An 18152-nucleotide genomic window follows, 5' to 3' on the forward strand; every position below is an offset into this window, starting at 1 on the left:
TTTTTTTTCCCCTCTCTTTTATGATGTTTAGTAACTGTGTTATTTGTTATTTTCCCACTAATTGTGCAGGGAACAAGAAACCTAAAAAATTTTATGGGCTTGGGCCTCAGCCTAAGGGGCCAACAAGCTTAATATCAACTCGTTTGATGTAACTCTTTTGTCACAATGATCCTTGAAGAGATGTCACTCCCTCTATTTCTAGTAGAGTCCCATTTGGGAAAAAAAAAATGGAATCTTATTCGTCATGAAAAATTTTATTACTCCGATCTGTACATATTTAAAAATAAAAATTTATTTTGTTCGATTCATTGTCGATATATAGTTTTATACTTTCATCCATTTATTGTAATTGCTCAAGCATGCAAAAACATTGTTGTAAGGATAACCACTTTGATAACACGATAAGAATACACTACAAGAAAAAAGGTCAAAGAGGACGACTTTAATCGGTCAAGGAGGGCGAATTATAGTTTGTCTTGTTAGTTGCTATCAAGGAGGGCAAAATTATAATTTATGCCTATTAGCAAATGAGTTTATCTCGAATAAGTAAATTAGAATTTGTAATGAGATGTCTATATAGCTCGACCTTGTGAATCTGTAATGAGTTTATCTCGAATAAGTAAATTAATAGTCGGCTCAAAAACAACCTTACTTGGACATAGCTATAACTTAGAAAGTTGAACATCTTTGTCAAAATTTTATGGTCATTAGCCATCTTTTTGAATGTATACATTTACAAGTTATTCCTCGTTAGAGATATATTAATTAAATGCTTATGAAATCAAGCAACCATTTTATTAGTGTAAATATTAATGAATCTCCCTTTGATTACTTAAAAGCACCTAATCTTTTGTTCATACTTGTGCTACATATACTCCTTGTTCTTACTTGTGCTACATGTAAGCCTTCAATGGTGTCGCTACCTACCACTTTTGTTCTTACTTATAGTACATTTAGTCCTTGTTCAGTTGTTCGTAATTACTCATTTATTAAACATGATCTTTGTATCTATGATACCGATGTTTTTTATAAAATAATCTATCGTAAATTTGAAGATACCATACCAAATCAAGATATCATATTGACATACCAATCACAAAATCAAAACCAGTAGATTATACTTGTATTATTTCACGATATGTTTAGTTTTTGCTCGATAAACAAACTAAACATATCATATAGATTAAATATAAATTGTAATAGAGCCAAGTTTGTAAGAAATCAAAATTGCCTCTTTTATACATAACCTTACAATTAATATATGTAGTGATGTCGACGTTATCTCCACAATAAACCAGAAACAATGATTTTAAATTTTTAATATATAGTTGTACACATAATTATATCTCCAATTAAGCTAGTTAGCTGTATAAAATGCTATCATTATCAATTAAATTGACTTCTCAACTTGTTCTTTTGTTTTGGAATAGTATAATCATATAACAAAAATAATACAATATTACAATAATTGAGAATGTACACATAGACTTTGCTAACTTATTGCAGGCATCGTTAAAAACAAACAAACATTTCAATTAACATGCTCGACTACATGTAGTATTCTCGATCTAATTCAACCATATATGTCAAAGTATCTTTAATTTTATTACATTATATACTTGTATAAAAAAATTTACTCCAATGAATCATAGAATTCATGGGAACCCTCCTCTTTGGAAAGATTATGTAACATTTGTACCACTTTAATGAATCGATAAAATATGAATCGATCACCACACCTGATGATTTTATCGATTCATGATGTTGTGTTACCTTCAAAAACCAACCTTTTTGATTCAGTATGGATCCAACTAAAAGTAAAACGCACCCATCATACACAAAAATGGGACTACTAAACTTTATTTTTTTTTAATGGAATTTATAAACTTTATATGCCAAGAACTTAAAACCACCAAGTAAATTTAGAGGAATCATTTCCTACAAAATTTGACCTATGTTGAGTACGTCTTTATATAGGCCATAAACGATCAGAGGTTTTAACCGGAGGGAGGGAGGCCATGCTCTTGGAGCTATTGAAAACCAAACCGGATGACACCATGGACCGAACCGACCGAGACGGAGCATTAAAAATAGGTGGAGTCATAGCAAACCACCCACACCGGTAAGCACTCCTAGGGCTAAGCATGGACCGTAACATCTTAGACCGATTTGGTATATTATTTTGTACATCCTCGGGTAACACTAGCGTAAACCTCTCCGAATCGGCCATAGAATGCCCGGTCGAATGTGATCTAGGAAACTTTCCTACAATAGTCTTCTTAACATCCTCACCATCATCTACAAACTCCATTGATTTACTAAAATCGCGGTGAGAACCATCCGAATCATCGTGTAACGTTGTTGGAATATTAATTATAGTATGTGAAGATTTAATGTTACCTGGTTCAGGCTCTAGGGAGTGTCTACACACGGGACACGTAACGTGTTTCATAAACCATTGATCAACACAACGTGGGTGAAAGACATGACTACAGCCCGGTAATAGTCGTAAGGCCTCGGGGTCTTGGAACTCGCTTAAGCACACGGCACATTCAAGCTCGACTTGACCTTTACGATGTTGTTTTACGTCTGCGTAGAAGTATGTAGGGAGGGCCTTGATGAACTCGGGGTCGAGGCCTTGGTTGATTAGTTGACCGTCGGCTGTCACGTTAGGGTTGATCGGGGTTACGTTGAGGCCGAAACATCCGTCCGAGAATTGGCGGAGGAATACGGCTAGACAACCCGTGAACATGAATATTATTCCCATTATTATGATTATTACGGTGGATGGTGTGAAGGGCTCTCCGGAGTTTCCTTTGAAGCTATCTTGCGCCGCCACGAAGGACGGCGATAGGAGGAGCAAGAGGAGGAGGGAAAGTTGATAGGGATTTTTGTCTTGCATTTTTTTGGGTGGTTTTTTTTTTTTTTTTTTTTTTTGGATGAGGTTATATTAGCTTAAACTTAAGGGGTGTGTTTTGGGGAGTTGGAAGAGTTGAGAGAAGAAGAGAAAAGAATTGAGGATATGATTAGTAGGAGTGAGTGTATTTGAAGAAATCTTATGAGATTTTGAGTTAATTTTATGAATGTTGACTTGAGGTGAATATGATCCTCATAGAAATAGGTGGTTGTATTCTGGTATAATATAATATGGTGACGTGCTTCCCAAATGTTTGCTACTTGGGGAGTATTAGCTTGGTAAGGTTTCATCTAATTGTAAAGCCTTATTCATTTTCCAATGATAATTAAGGAGTAAGATTACCTAATCAAAACGCAAAAACTCGTTTAAGATTTGATCTAACATGATGTTTGATGTACTTAGAGGTATGTAGTCAAGTAGTCCTATATACGATGACTTATCAGTAAGGTTTAGTATAGTAAAAAGGTTTGCAAGTTCGTATCTTTCAACCATAAAAGGCAGATTAAATTTCACTTAAGACACTTTGATCGGGAGGGGATTCCCTTACCGCTCCCCTCCCCACTCCCAAAAAGCCTACCCCGCTAACTCGCATGTTGGTCGGTGAGAGATTCCAAATTGAGAGCGGCTTCTCCTTAGCCCTTATCTGTCGAAAAAAATTTAGTGCAATAGCCTTTTGTGTCAAACAATAACTAGCTAGGTATGGATTTTGACTTGTATGGTCATATATAATAATTTAGCATAATTCAAACTTAAATTAAACTAGACCTGATCCGATCCAATTCAATTGACCGAACCAAACTCAACACGATCTTCAAAATTGACTCCTATAGTCTTATGACAAGCTTCTCATATGTTCAACTTGTTACACTGTCACCTATAAATTGGGTGTTGAGAGATTAAAGACCTTGATCATATGAAAATATCCCCATGTTTTGTTTAAAGTATTAAAAAAAAATATAATCCCAATTATAAATAATTATGTGTCCATTTCTTTCAATTTCTCTTCCTTGGATCGTACCTACGAGACATACCAAATACCATAATTCTATTACAATAAAATATACAGGTTGTTTTTAATTTCGTCGTAGTGCTATGTCATTAAGTGTCATCATTACGATTTACGAGTATATCTCATTCAATAGTACTTCTTATTCCCTCCTTAGTAGTGGTTGGGTTTTAACTTCTTCCTTGTTAAGGCTTATCAATTTAGGAACGGAAATAAACTATTGATCGAAGTCATGCATTTGAAGAACTAGATGTCTAAAATAATCTTATTAGTCTTTATCAATTGGGTCATTTAGATGTATTTAATTAGATTTGATACCTATAATCAAGGTCTAAGGGTAGATATAACTATAATTCTATAACAATGTGTTTATTTTAAGGAAAATATCGGAAGATTCTGGATTTTTATCACTTGTGATATTTATCATGCTTGTCTAGATATCTTTGACAATCTTGTTTTTGTATGTGAATATTATTCTAATTTTTGAAGATTCTGGATTTTATATTTTATCTGTTAAAGGACTAACTTGACCAAAAGCTAAAAAGTGTACCCTCACTCTTAGTAATCGAAATACTAATTTAATGCATATTTATATGGTTTGCAAAGAATATGTGCAAAGAGTCCTACACAGAGTTCGTTTAATTATTTATTTATTTCCGAGGTCCTAATTATATAAGAGAGCATTTGTTGAAGGCACTAGCCCACATTTTCTAATTTCAAATTTATTTAATGCTCTCTCTATCTTAATAATTTGGAATTAAGTTGCTTTGTCTTCCATCTCTAAATATAATCTTCCTTTAGTTTCTCTTGAAATTTTCCATTATTGTATTGCAACTGTCTACTAACAAATGTGATTACAAACTATTGTTTACAATGGCCACTCATATTTATATTTTATAAGCTTTAGATGTGATTACTAATTATTTTAGATGGACTTTATATTCGTATTCATAATTTAAAATTTCTATTATGGGGTCATTGTCATTTTATATTCAATTATTTCATTATATACATGTAAGTTGACCCACATTGAAGAAGGAAAGCAATTACATTACCTATAAATTTAAAGAAGTTTTCTATCTTACAACGAGTATATGCCTATATGATATGCCTCGAAATAAATAGAGATATTTGACAACACACAGAAAACTTTCATAACATTGATTTATCATGCATGAACCATTGGAACATCTTTAATTACAAAATTATACTACGGAGTATATTATTAGTTAAAGTCTTAAAGATGGCTATTTATAATAATCGTCTACCAAACAGACCATTAGGTATGCCTCGAATCAAATTGGATGTGATAAAAACTTCATGAAGGTACGAAGGAATATGTTTCAGGATAGAGATGTAAATGTGGGTTGACATGAGAGCCTAAGGCGGGTCCAAGATATGGACAAATAGTCTGTAATTTGTGATGTATCTTTCTAGTAAGACAACTACTTAAAATATTGCTTTATTTGTGACCTTCAATCTTACTCAATAGACAAACCAAATACAATTGTCTAATCAAATTGAACAAGTTTTATAATTTCTTGAGTATTCTAAATTTCTAATACACAAGTATTAATTTTTCTTAGGTAACCTAGTAGCTTGAGTACGAATTTATTTGACAATTGACATTTTCTTTATCCACACCAAAAAATAATTATATGACAACTTACATTAGAATCTTGTGGTACTCTAGCTCATGATTTAAACTTCTTTAATATTTTATTGTTATATATGTCGCTATTTTTTTTTTTTATCATGCATCATCAAATATATTAGGGATTGTGATCGAGTGAGTGATGAAATTCAACCTAATTGGACCTTAGGAGTGATTCAAAAGTTTCAAACGAAAGAGAAAAAAAAGGTCAAGTAATAAAATATAGATGGAATCTTGTAGAATATTCATTACAATAACTAGATGATAATGATGTTATTATGCATGTATCATGTATGTATGCTTAATTGTATTTTTACACTTCTAGTTTTTAATTAGTGAACTTATTGACATTTAAAGATTTTTTTTTTTTTTTTCAAAGATTGTGATTTGTGACCTTATTATTAAAGATTTGAACTTAAAATTTTTTGTGGCAGAAAATGTATATTTGACATTGTATAAACAACTATTATAAACTTGGGGAGAAAACTAACCCATTATTTATTCAAATAACAAACTTGAATAAAGCCCATTTCATCATTCAATTAGAATTTTCGAAAATAGGGAGCACGACCCTTTAACGCTCTATGACCTAGTACTTGCATACCCACGTAATTGAAAAGTGATTGAGAAGTATAATGGATCATAACATCCCTAGTGTTTGTAGTTGGGAGGATTTGAACTTGAAATCAAGTTACGAGGTTAATCTCCAATCAACTACGCCAAATCTTTCTTAGTTATATGCATTATTTTGTGTTGGGCTAATAGTCTTTCAAAGTTTACAAATTCTAAAGAGAAAAGAGAAATGAACAAGAAGTAATTGAACTACAAGCTTACTTAATACTTCGTATGAAAACCCAAAATAACTAACTAAAAATAGTGCAAGAAGCCCAAATGATGATATAAATAGAAGCCCAAACTATAATACTGTCTTTTCATACCCACTTCTCACTAGACAACAGAAAAGTAAGGCCTCTGCAACGGGTTTCTTTCCCTTGGGCCTTTATAAAAGTTTCAAATCGAATACCAATTGTATTTGTATGTTTTTCTTTTGAAGATGGTCAAAATTATACCAAGACTACTATCTTCATCTTAAAAGAGAGAAAAAAAATTACTTTCTCCATTTAAAATTAGATGACGGGTTTTTATTTTTGACACTATTCATAAATTTTAATTTGGAAAAATATGTCAATTAACTATATTCATAAAGTTGTTTCATGGGTAAAAATTGTGCAAGATCGAAAAAAGGGTAATCCGTTTATTATAATTAGATAAATCATACCAAAATTATCATTATGGCTATTATAAATCGATAAACTCCCTCATCGAATAAGATAGTAATAAATCACAGCAATATGAATTGAAAGAGAATGCAGGATGAGCCATAAGGGTCGTAGTTTTGTTGAAAAGATATTTTTATTTGATTCAATTGTCATGTTTTTATTAAATATAAATACCTTTGTGGATGTCATTCATATAATTTCATATTTATGAATCTATCTTCTAAGATTTTTTTTTTTGAAAACATGCTAAGTCATATATTAGTTAGCGGATAAACGATCCATGAGTACATATAGAGCAACAAGCTGGGGGCAATAATTTTCCCATATTTGCTCAGTTCCATAAGGAATAAGTTTAGCTAGATTGTGCGTAACACAATTACCATCATGCCTATCGTGAGTATAAGAAATTATATGATTATTGTCAAAATGTCATTACTCCAAGAAATTAATCAAAGCAATAGAGTGATAGACACCTTACACTCTCACTCTATGCTAATTATGAGGCGTCACAATCCACTTCATGTTCGAACTTGTTGAATATGTGTATGAAGCGAGAACAATCCCTTTCTTTCACTCACACAAGATACAAATTAAAGTGAGTTAGTGGTATGAAAAAGATAGCATAAATATCTCCAAAAATACATGCACGATCAAATTTGAATTTGTTTCTTGTGTAGTAAGGAAAATGGTAGGGTTCAAATGCTAATAACTCTTAATTGGCAAATAATAATGCAAAGCTCAATTTGTTAAACAACCCAATAGTCTTCGCGTACCCTGGTCCACGCGATGTAACAAGTGCTTTAACAATATTATCTTAATCGTGTACCATAATACACCACCAAAGAGAAATATAGCATCTCAATTATGGACTTTATAGATACTAATTACTCCGTATAATTTATTAATCATTCACATTTCCGTACTGATTGATCATACATTTTGGCGTAATATAAAGTCCAATTATTCAAAAGAGAGAATAAATTATAGGGATTTTTTTTTTTTTTTTTTTTGACTAAAATAGTAGGAGAATTTTTAGAGTATTGTAATATACGTGCACAATTTATGCATGCAATCCTCGCTCCCAATCTTGAAATTATGCTAATTTATTATTCATATTATGGAATTGATTATGTACAAGATACTCCATAGTTTTTTAGGAAGTTAGTATTTATTTTCCTAATTCTAGGTTTTTTATATTCTATAATAGATTAATAGGGATTACAAAGATTAGATCATATGTATCAAATATGACAAAATATGACTAGATTGTTACTTTTGTTTTTAACATATCGAAATTGATTTAATTTATTTTTTTATTAGATATTCCTAAATTATAAGTAAATGTTTGTAACCAAAGATGGTTTGTATTCATTTGTCTTTGATTTTAATTTGCTCCTTAATGATATCTTTATTATCTTATACTCGTAGAGTCGTAGTTTATTATTGATTCATTTGAAATGCCAAATACATGATTGTGTACGTAATTGTACGTGAACTTATAAGCTAATGACTATTTTCAATTATGCCTGCAATTAGCTTACATATCAATCAGACTTTTTAATGTTTATCTCTAATCATGATTGCAGATCGTCTATATATATTGGAAATTATTGATTAAAATATCTATTAAATATTTACGAGTAGTTTCTAACTTGACAACCGTATATTTATTGAACCTAACACTTCAAATATTAATTGTAATAAATTAATAATTGATGATAGACTAATTAAAAATAGGAAATTTTGTGAAAAACTACCTATTATAGTCCAGAATTTGCGAGAAACTACCTATTAAAAAAAATGTTGCAATTGACTACCTAATTTTTTTAAAATGTTGTAATTTACTACCTTTGCGCCGGATTATAAACAGGTTGATTCTATTGGACATTCTAGTCTTATTTGGTATGATTCGAAATATGAAATTGTGGAGTCGAATGAACTTGGCATCTCAAGATATATCAATGGCAGTGTAAGTCTTGGTGTTGAAAGCCTTATTTCTATTCCAGGGAGCTCCCAAATGAAGAGTAAGCTCAAGCCACCGATGAGTATTTTATAGAACTATATAAGGAATTGCACGCCTTGGTGAAAATTGTGGAAATTCATCATGGTGTATCATTTTCTTGTTAGAGTTTGTTAGAATTCAATTAAATAATATGCAATATTTTTGTTATTTAACAAATATTTTCTTTCAATAATATACACATTGTTAAATAAACCAAAATTAGACGGACAATAACAACTAACAAGGGGCATGGCAATTACTTATCGAATAATTTCACTGTCAACCTCCAAGGGTCAAGTCATTTCAGCTTAATTATAATTCAGTTCAGTTCAATTCCAATTAGTTTATTTCAGCTTCTAATTTCCATCTCTTCTAAAATATTCACTTCACCCTAATTCAGTAAATATGAATAGGCCCTAAGGTGAGCAAAGATTTGGATCCAAAGAAGTTGGTGAGATAGTTGAATTTGTAGCTTGCTAGAATTTGTTATATACACCCGAGTGTACCGTACACCCAACTAACCCAAAGGTTAGTTTTTGCTCTTCATTTGATGATTAATTGAAAAACAATCATTAAAATGAGTATAAAATACTCATAGATATACGATACATCCGGATGTATATAACAATCTCTCTTAGCTTGTGGACCTATACAAGTTTTTTCCTTCTCTTAATTTTGCCAAAAAAGAGTAAAGTGCTTCCTACTTCCCAAAAAAAAAATTAAAAAATATATATATATATACAAACGGCTATTTTTACAATTTTACTGTCGTTGTCTTCATATGATTACGAGAACCACAAAGCTCTTTTTCGGGAAAAGCGCTAACCCACACAACCACACTTCACTTGATCAATAACCCCAATAATAATTTCCTAAAAAAAAAAAAAAAAAACCAATAATAAAAAATATAAATATGAATAAAAATCCCTTTTTACTTAATATATCAACCGAAATTATTAAAGCAAAGACTATGATTAAATACCATAATTTAATATTCTCAACAAATATATAGACTTATTAAACTCCCACTTTATTAATAAAATCCCTTAAAATAAAATTACTCGTAATTCAACACGTAGACCGCGTCTATTTATTTAGACCACTTAAAAAATTCCACCTCAAAAAAAAGCCGTTATATAAATACCCTAAAAATAACCAAAAACTAACAGACTCTTCCCCCTATTTTCTCTCTCCTCCTAACACTCTGTTTTTCTGAATAACAATGGGTCGTCCTCAAAAAATGAAAAACTTAGTCGGAATTTTCAAAGACAAAGTTTCTCTTATCAAAGCCACCCTTTTATTTTCCTCTAAACCAACCACTTCCTTTCATATAGCCGTCTTACGCGCCACCACGCACCGCCACCCTTCCGACCCGCCCCCGCTCGACGCGGTTTTATCTTTGGTTAACCATTACCGCCCTTCTACCTCCGGCGTCTTAATCCACGCGCTACTGCAACGTCTTCATGGGACCACCAGTGTCTACGTGGCACTCAAGTGCTTGCTCACGCTCCACCACGTCATCATTCATGGTTCCCCTGCTTTGAAGGAGGAGATCTTGGGTTATTCTACTGGACCGTTGTTGAATTTGTCGGGGTTTAAGGATGATTCCGGGGGTGACACGTGGGAGTTGTCGGAGTGGGTGAGGTGGTATGGTGACGTCATTGATCACGGTGTCGGACTGTCGCGGCGGAAGAACAGGGGAGGAGGAGGAGGAGAGAGATTAGGGTTGTTGATTAATATGGTTGAGGTGATTTGTGGGGCCCCTGAAAGTCTCCATTATCAAAGAATAAGTTTGATTTATGAAGTAATTAAGCTTGTTGGAGAAGATTATCGGATGATTATGAGAGAGATTAATGCTTTAATCAATCAATTTGGGAAGAAAAGAATTCAAGATTTGAGCAATGATTCAATTGGGGAATTGTTAAATGATTTAAAAAGACTCCAAAATTGCCGGGAAAAACTGGTTTTAATGTTCTTGAATAAGAAGAATGATGGGGTTTGGGAATTGATTGAGGAAGTGAGGAAAGATGTTGAGGAGGTTAAGGAGAGGAGAGAGAATATGAAGTTGTTGAAATTTGAAAGGAGTGAGTCGACTCGGGTGGCGGAGAACCGAGTTGGTGAGTCGAGATCGGTTTCGGTCGTGCCGCCGCGGCGGAATAGACGGTGGTTGGATGTTGAATGGAATACAATGGTTGCTTCTTATGGTTGAGTTTTGGTTAGTATTGTCAAGGTTGGTTTCTCAAGTGTGAATTTGGAGATTGGTAGTTAGGTCATTTTTTGGAATATAAAATGTGTATATTTCTCATATTTTTTGATGTACAAAAACACAGAAACATTCCTTTGGTTTTTTAATTACTTAGCAAATAAGGAAAATAATTAGGAATAAGTCAATAATAAGAGAAGAAACTGTTGTTCAGGTCAGTGTCTTTTTTGTGATTATTTCCTGATATGTGTGAATGGATATAATGTGTGTTCTAATAAACTTGTGTTATCTTTGATTTGCTTCTTACTGAGTTGGTGTGAATATGGATACTGGTGCTGATGTCATTTGAATGACTTGGAAATGGGCAAATGATCCTAATTCAATGAGCTTGAAATCTAGAAGCTCGTGATCCAAACGTGTTAGTTTTGATGTTTTTATAAGCTAAAAAATGTCATTCTTAAGAGCGGCAAAATTAGTTGTTTTATTGGCGGTGAGTCCATAACTTGATGTCACTTTATGACAAAAATTGAGGCAAAAGATCCTAATTTGGTGTTAATGAGTTGAGTTTGAGATCTAGACATATCAATTTTATAGCTTTCTTATCCATGGTATTTTATTTCTGTACCTAGTGTATGTGCATATTTTAGATCTCAATCACATTAAAAGAAAAATAGAGATAATACGATCCTTAAAAAAAATAGTAATACGATGGTAAGGTCAATATAACAAATTACGGAGTAAAAGATATATGGAGTACAGTTACACTACACAAGAACGATCTAGGACTTTAATAAGGAAAAATTTTGATTCAATGTCGTGTTTTAAAAAGTTAAATTTAAATAGACCTTCCAATAATACAAGATTGATGTAAATCAAATTTAATACCATACGTCCATATCATACTCCTAAGAAGTTCGAGTAAGTAGGAAGATAAGAATAGTATTCTGTGATATGAATGTCAGGAAATCGTAATGAAGAAGCATATACAATTACACAGCAGGAATCTATGAACATTGTTCGTAACTTCGTAAGGTTTTAGTAGTACGTAATGAGATAGACATTTAGAACACAACAAACTTGAAAAATCCGTATTAGAATATTTTTTTAGCAAAAATCCAATCATATATCTACTTTGAGTATACATGCAAGATGCAACTAAAGTCAAATTAGAAAATGATTTATTTTATTTTACAAGAAGAAGAATAATACTGTGTATTATTATTGAATAACCACACGACATTTACAATGATAATAAAGATTTGTCTCGTACTAAAAAAAGAAAGCAAAGAACTTTCAATTTATAACCCAATTTTTATTCCAATCGAGCTACTTCTATTGTCAATTGGTTTTAAAATGACACCTCGTTGTGGGCTTTTGTTTGTGTAATGAATCCCGCACTAATGCACTATTCTTGTTTAAAAAATAAATAAAAAGAAACGAATGAAATGATGAGTTGCAGGAGAGATATGAGCATTAAGAAATTTATGATTATCCCCAATTAACGGTGTTTAATTTTCTAACAACTTGGTTGTAACAAACAATATAATTTCTTTAATTGCATTTTTACTTTAAAAAAATAAAATAAAATACAGAGTCAATAAAGATGAGGTGTTAATAATGATTAAACCATCCTTCCTTCTTGCCTTCCCGGCCTTTTGATTCTTCTGACTTTTGTGTAATGCTGAAAACGAGAGTTAATCAAGACAACCATTCTTAGTTTCTTACACAACAGGGCTATTAAAGAAAAATAATCCAAGTGAATAATTGTTTGGAGACGTTAATTAATACCGAGTAACTACCACTACTACAGTACTTGCTTATATAAAAACAAGCAAAGTAATTTGGTCTATATAGGGTTCATATCTTAATCACTTCATAACACATTCGAGTTATATTTAGGGTCTGTACTCATATGTTTATTTTCAGTTCAGTTCAGTTCAATCCACCTCTAATAAGTTCAGTTCAGTTCAGCTTCTAATAATCTTCTCTTATAAAATATTCAGTTCAGTTCAGTTTAGTTTAGCTCTAATAAGTTCAATTTAGTTCAGTTCAGTTCAGTTCAGCTGAGTTCAGTCAATAAAGGGTTCAATTTTTTATTGAAGCACTCCAACTAGTATTTATATTAACACATATACGGTTTATAATTTACGAGTAATTCTGATTATCCTAACCTTTTCTATATTTAATGAGACTAAATTTAACAAAAGTCACACCTATAATTTTTGTGTTTAAGGTATTGCAAGTCTTATTTGACTGTGATGATGATGAGTACTTTAATGAGAATGATTCAACACCGTACCAACCTTGTATATATGGAGTTGTATAAAACTTAATATTATTTGTTATTAAAAAGGAAATTATTGCATGCATATGGTCATTAAACAAAGGAAATTGGACGTTTCTTTTTTAATAGGTTTCTTCCGTTCTTTTCTCGTGGTCTTGTTAATAAAGATATACTGTCTTTGCTCATGATGGAATATAATTTTGCTTTAATTATTTCTTGTTGATTAAGAACAATTTAGGATATTAAATTCATTCAATCCCTGTATAATTAATCAATTATGTCATTCTAAACTATCATAGTATAATGTGTCGATCAATTTTCTAGAGTTAGTAAGTTAGAGACTAATTAATCAACCTTGACAAATACCTGCTATATATAAAGTTATAAACATTGCCCTGTCTCCTCCCCCTCCAAATAAAAGTTAAACTAGTGTGTACCCCGGGCGACACCCCGGGTTGCTAGTTTATGTACTTAATTATCTTCGACTATTTGCATAGTTAGTGTATGTAGTGTTTTGGGCGTTGCTTCAAATGTCACTTTTTTTTTTTACATCTGTACTTATATTTAATCTTGTGAAAAATAAATGGATTATATTACCTCTAATTTACTTAATAATTGAAATGAATATATAATATTATGTCAAACTTGAAACATCAATAATAGTTGGTTGAGATGGTAAATGTATTGCCTATATGTATCGGAGGTTATAGGTTCAAATCTTGTTCAAAGCATATTTTATTTTGTTAAGTGAAGTGACTTAACTTACGTGGTGCATATACTTTGGATGATGATGTGGCATTGAGACAAAACACATATACTTTGAAGAGTGCCACGTGGCACTGTTCCTTTAAAAGGAACTAACGCCTTTTAATATATAGTATAGATATAGATTACGATCAATGATGTACTATCATATAACTAAACTTTTAATATATAAAACTAAACTTTTAGCCAGGCAACGAGGCAGTGACACTTGGCATTCCAACTTTTCGCCAAGTGTCGTGCCACGTAGGATAGAGTTATATAGAACTCAATTTGTAGGATAAATAAGTTAGTTTAGAATTTTATTTCAATCAATTTAAATAATATATACTTCACAATCTAATATAATTTTATTACTGTGTGTAGACCAGTCATTGTGAATAGGATTTGGTCACAAGTCATTTCAAGCAGGGTCATTATTTTTAGGTTACGGGTCAAGAAATATTTTTCACCAATATTATTATTATTTATCATTACATGTCTACTACATATTTTAAATTGTCACAAAAACACATCAATTCCTAACTAATTTTGTATCAACGATATATTTTAAAATTTGACATATAGATTAAAAATTTATCTTAAAACTCAATAAACAACCCGGGCATCGCACGGGCACAAAACTAGTAAAAGAAATAAAGCTATTAGAATAATTAAAGTACTTTGCTTTACTTTGTAAGTTTGACTCTTTAATCACAAATTAAATTCTTAAGTTTAGGTGTATGTGTAAAGTTTCCCATCAAAAAACAAAGCAAGCAAAGCAAAAGTAATAAACAGGCTTCATAAAATTTGAAAAAGTAAGAATAAAAAAAATAAAAAAAAAACCCTAAAAATATTGATACTGTATTATGATATTTAGATACGTACGTTATCATAAGAACTAGTTTTTGGACCCGGGCGATGCCCCGAGTTATTACATGAAACTAACTAATCATTAATATATATTGTAATTTATGATTTTATTTTCTTGTAATTAAATTTGTTATTCATATTGTCAATTTGCTACATATTAATATTTTGTATTCAAAAGATTACATAAATAATCACATAGCTTGGTGGTAAGACATTTAGTTCTTGAATTAGAAGTTGCGAGTTCAAATCTGAAACCCTTTATTAGCTTTGTTTATCTCTTATTCTCAGTAATACGAGTAAGTGGTTTCACTATGACATAGCTTTCGGATACATGAATCTTGACGGCCCACAACTCTCAATGGCTCAAAACTCAAGTCTATGATTATGACAACAATGCATAAAATAATTTTTGCCCAATTTGAATGGGTTGGGCCATAAAATATACTACGTAGTAAATCTTAATTCTTAACACCTACCCCCTAGTGTAGCTTCCACTACCTACACCCCCCCCCCTAAACGCTGCGTATCACTCCACTAACCCACAGTAACCACTAACCCCACACTAATCGCAGTAAAATACTAACCGCACGGTAACTGCACAGTAACTGCCCCTACCCCTTCCATATATATATTTAAAAAAAAAAAAAACCCAACATTTTCTCTCTCTAAAAGATTCCTCTCAAACATTCTTCCATTTTCTATCTCATAAAATTCAAAAAAATCGAAACATTTACAGCAAAAAATTGTTCAAAATTACTTGAAAATTAGTACAAATGTCTGAAATTCCAGGTGATAAAGCAGAATCAGAACAAGATTTAGGAAAAGAGTAAGTAATTTTTGTTAATTTTGTTCATTTATTTTTGCAATTGTAGTACGATTTTGAATATGAAACCTAATTTTTGGTTCAATTTCTTGCGATTGAAGTGTAATTTCGCAAAAGGAGACTTCACGGAAGAACATTGAAGTTGAAACTGCAAAATCGGAACAAGAGTAAGTAATATTGTTAATTTTGTTCATTTATTTTTCAATTGTAGTACGATTTTAAATATGAAACCTAATTTTTGGTTCAATTTCTTGCGATTGAAGTGTAATTTCGCAAAAGGAGATTTCACAGAAGAACATTGAAGTTGAAACTGCAAAATCGAAACAAGAGTAAGTAATATTGTTAATTTTGTTCATTTATTTTTGCAATTGTAGTACGATTTTAAATATGAAACCTAATTTATGTTCAATTTATTGCGATTGTAGTGTGAGTTTGCAGAAGAACATTTTAGAGAAAAACATTTTGCAGAAGAACACTTCAGAACAAAGTAATTCGGAGAAAAATACTGAAGAAATGTATGAACCCTAATTTAGTTCAATTTCTTGCGATTTAATGTGTGAACAATAATTTTTGTTAAATTCCTTGCAATTATAGTGCGATTTTAACAATTAATTAAACAAAACAGAGATGATGATGAAATACCTCTTCAGTCAAGAGTAGATAAATTGAAAAAAAGCGCGAAAAAAGTCCAATTGTAGATCCTGAACTTTTAAAAGATATTGAAAAGTCAAGTGGTACAGATCTAAAAATGTCTCCAATGCCAAGGTATATAATCATTTACATAATATATTATGTTCATTTTGAATATACTATTTGTATCTGATCATATGGTTTTATAGTTTGATTTATATTTGTTCTTTGAATATTCATTGGGGCTTAAATGCACATTTAATTGAAACTCTATGAACATATAGAAATATGATAATAATCATTTCATTTGTATGCCTTCAAACTAATACGATGTAATTAATTTATATTGTAGTGATGTACCGTTTAGAGTGATACACTTGCTTCAATTTAGAGATGGAAAATCTGAACCATTAACTCTAAAGAAAGTTATTGAACAAAATGAATTTGGTAGTAGTTATCAAAGATACACTCTAAACAAGTAAGTTTATATGTATTAAATAGTTGTTTTTATATGCAATAATTCTACATTGTGTATATATATCAAACTTATTAGGTAATTCTTAAAATTTTAATGAAAAAAAAAAGGTTCGAGTGAAATTTATTATGTCAAAATCAAGACCACCAGAGACAAATCAACAAATGAGGTATAAAAAACTTTATACCAAAATAACTAGTGCTCTACTTCATAATATAAATTATTTATACTTCAATGTCATATTATATAAAATAATCCTAATTTTTTTAGTGAACAAAGTGAGAATGTCTCTGCTACTCAAAATGAGATTGGAAATCAATCTGCACAAGAGAGTAGAAATCAATGGTATGCTAATGCTAACTTTTGTATTAAAAAATATTCATTTTACATATGATACTTGTTCATTTTTTTTTCAACAAATTAGAACTAATAAATATATTCAATATTCAGTGACAAAAATGTGGAGCAAAAACAGGATACAATTCCATCTGAAAAGGACAAAGATAATGTTGATTAAAGGTATTAATAAACAAATGTTCATTTTATTATAGATAAATGTCCATTTTGTGTACCATTTATGTGCTTTTTTTATTAAAATTATTACCTAATATTGATTTCAGCAAGGTAAAAGGAGTTGAATTAGAGGGGAAAAGCAATACAGAGAAGATAAATACTGGGCCAAAGTAAGAAATATTAAATGTTCATTTTATATAGACTTTATGTTCATTTTTTATAGACTAAATGTTCATTTTATAATTAATTAGTCAAAATTATATATTCATGTATGTTTTTAATAAATTATCAGAAAAACCAAAAATGATGATCAAAAGAAGTCAAAAATAACAACTTTAAAGGAGAAGATGCAACAAGTACATATAGACATAGAAGAAAACCCAAAGTATGTTCAAATTTGAATAACTAAATAAAATAAAATAAATAATGTTATATAAAAATTTTTTATAACACTATCTCACAATTACAGGAAGTACAATGAATCAACATTGAGAATCATGAAAAATCTCAAAAGAAGGGAAGAGTTGTACAAGAAATTTAACAAAGGTAAATGTTCACATATATTGAACATTTTGTTTAATGTTTATATATATCAGTTATAATAACCATATTCATTTTGCAGGTAAAGAAAAACAAAAACAGAAGAAAAAAGATTCTGTAAAGAAGAATATTCCTGAAAAAGAAAAAAGCCCTGAAAAGAAAGAGCTGAAAGGTAAAAAGTTAAAATGTACATATTTATTTCATAAAATGT

The 18152-nt window shown here is 30.8% G+C and overlaps 2 protein-coding genes across 2 annotated transcripts; one reads left to right on the forward strand and one right to left on the reverse strand.

Moving 5' to 3' along the window:
• Window positions 1-1858: 1858 nt before the first annotated feature.
• On the reverse strand, window positions 1859-3276 carry LOC145638205 (E3 ubiquitin-protein ligase ATL6-like). Its single transcript, XM_081689170.1, has one exon. It carries the CDS (start codon window positions 2900-2902, stop codon window positions 1970-1972), a length of 933 nt encoding a protein of 310 aa, XP_081545296.1. The 5' UTR covers window positions 2903-3276; the 3' UTR covers window positions 1859-1969.
• A 6767-nt stretch (window positions 3277-10043) lies between these two features.
• On the forward strand, window positions 10044-11298 carry LOC145638206 (putative clathrin assembly protein At4g40080). Its single transcript, XM_081689171.1, has one exon. The coding sequence runs from the start codon at window positions 10082-10084 to the stop codon at window positions 11066-11068; it is 987 nt and encodes a 328-aa protein (XP_081545297.1). The 5' UTR covers window positions 10044-10081; the 3' UTR covers window positions 11069-11298.
• The last annotated feature ends 6854 nt before the right edge of the window (window positions 11299-18152 follow it).

Source organism: Chenopodium album, chromosome 7 (assembly GCF_948465745.1).
Source record: "Chenopodium album chromosome 7, dcCheAlbu1.1, whole genome shotgun sequence".
NCBI classification, from domain to species: Eukaryota; Viridiplantae; Streptophyta; class Magnoliopsida; order Caryophyllales; family Amaranthaceae; genus Chenopodium; species Chenopodium album.

What these genes read in the sequence shown, in the direction of transcription:
- LOC145638206 (XM_081689171.1), top strand. Translation starts at nt 10,082, where the DNA reads ATGGGTCGTCCTCAAAAAATGAAAAACTTAGTCGGAATTTTCAAAGAC.
- LOC145638205 (XM_081689170.1), bottom strand. Translation starts at nt 2,902, where the DNA reads ATGCAAGACAAAAATCCCTATCAACTTTCCCTCCTCCTCTTGCTCCTC.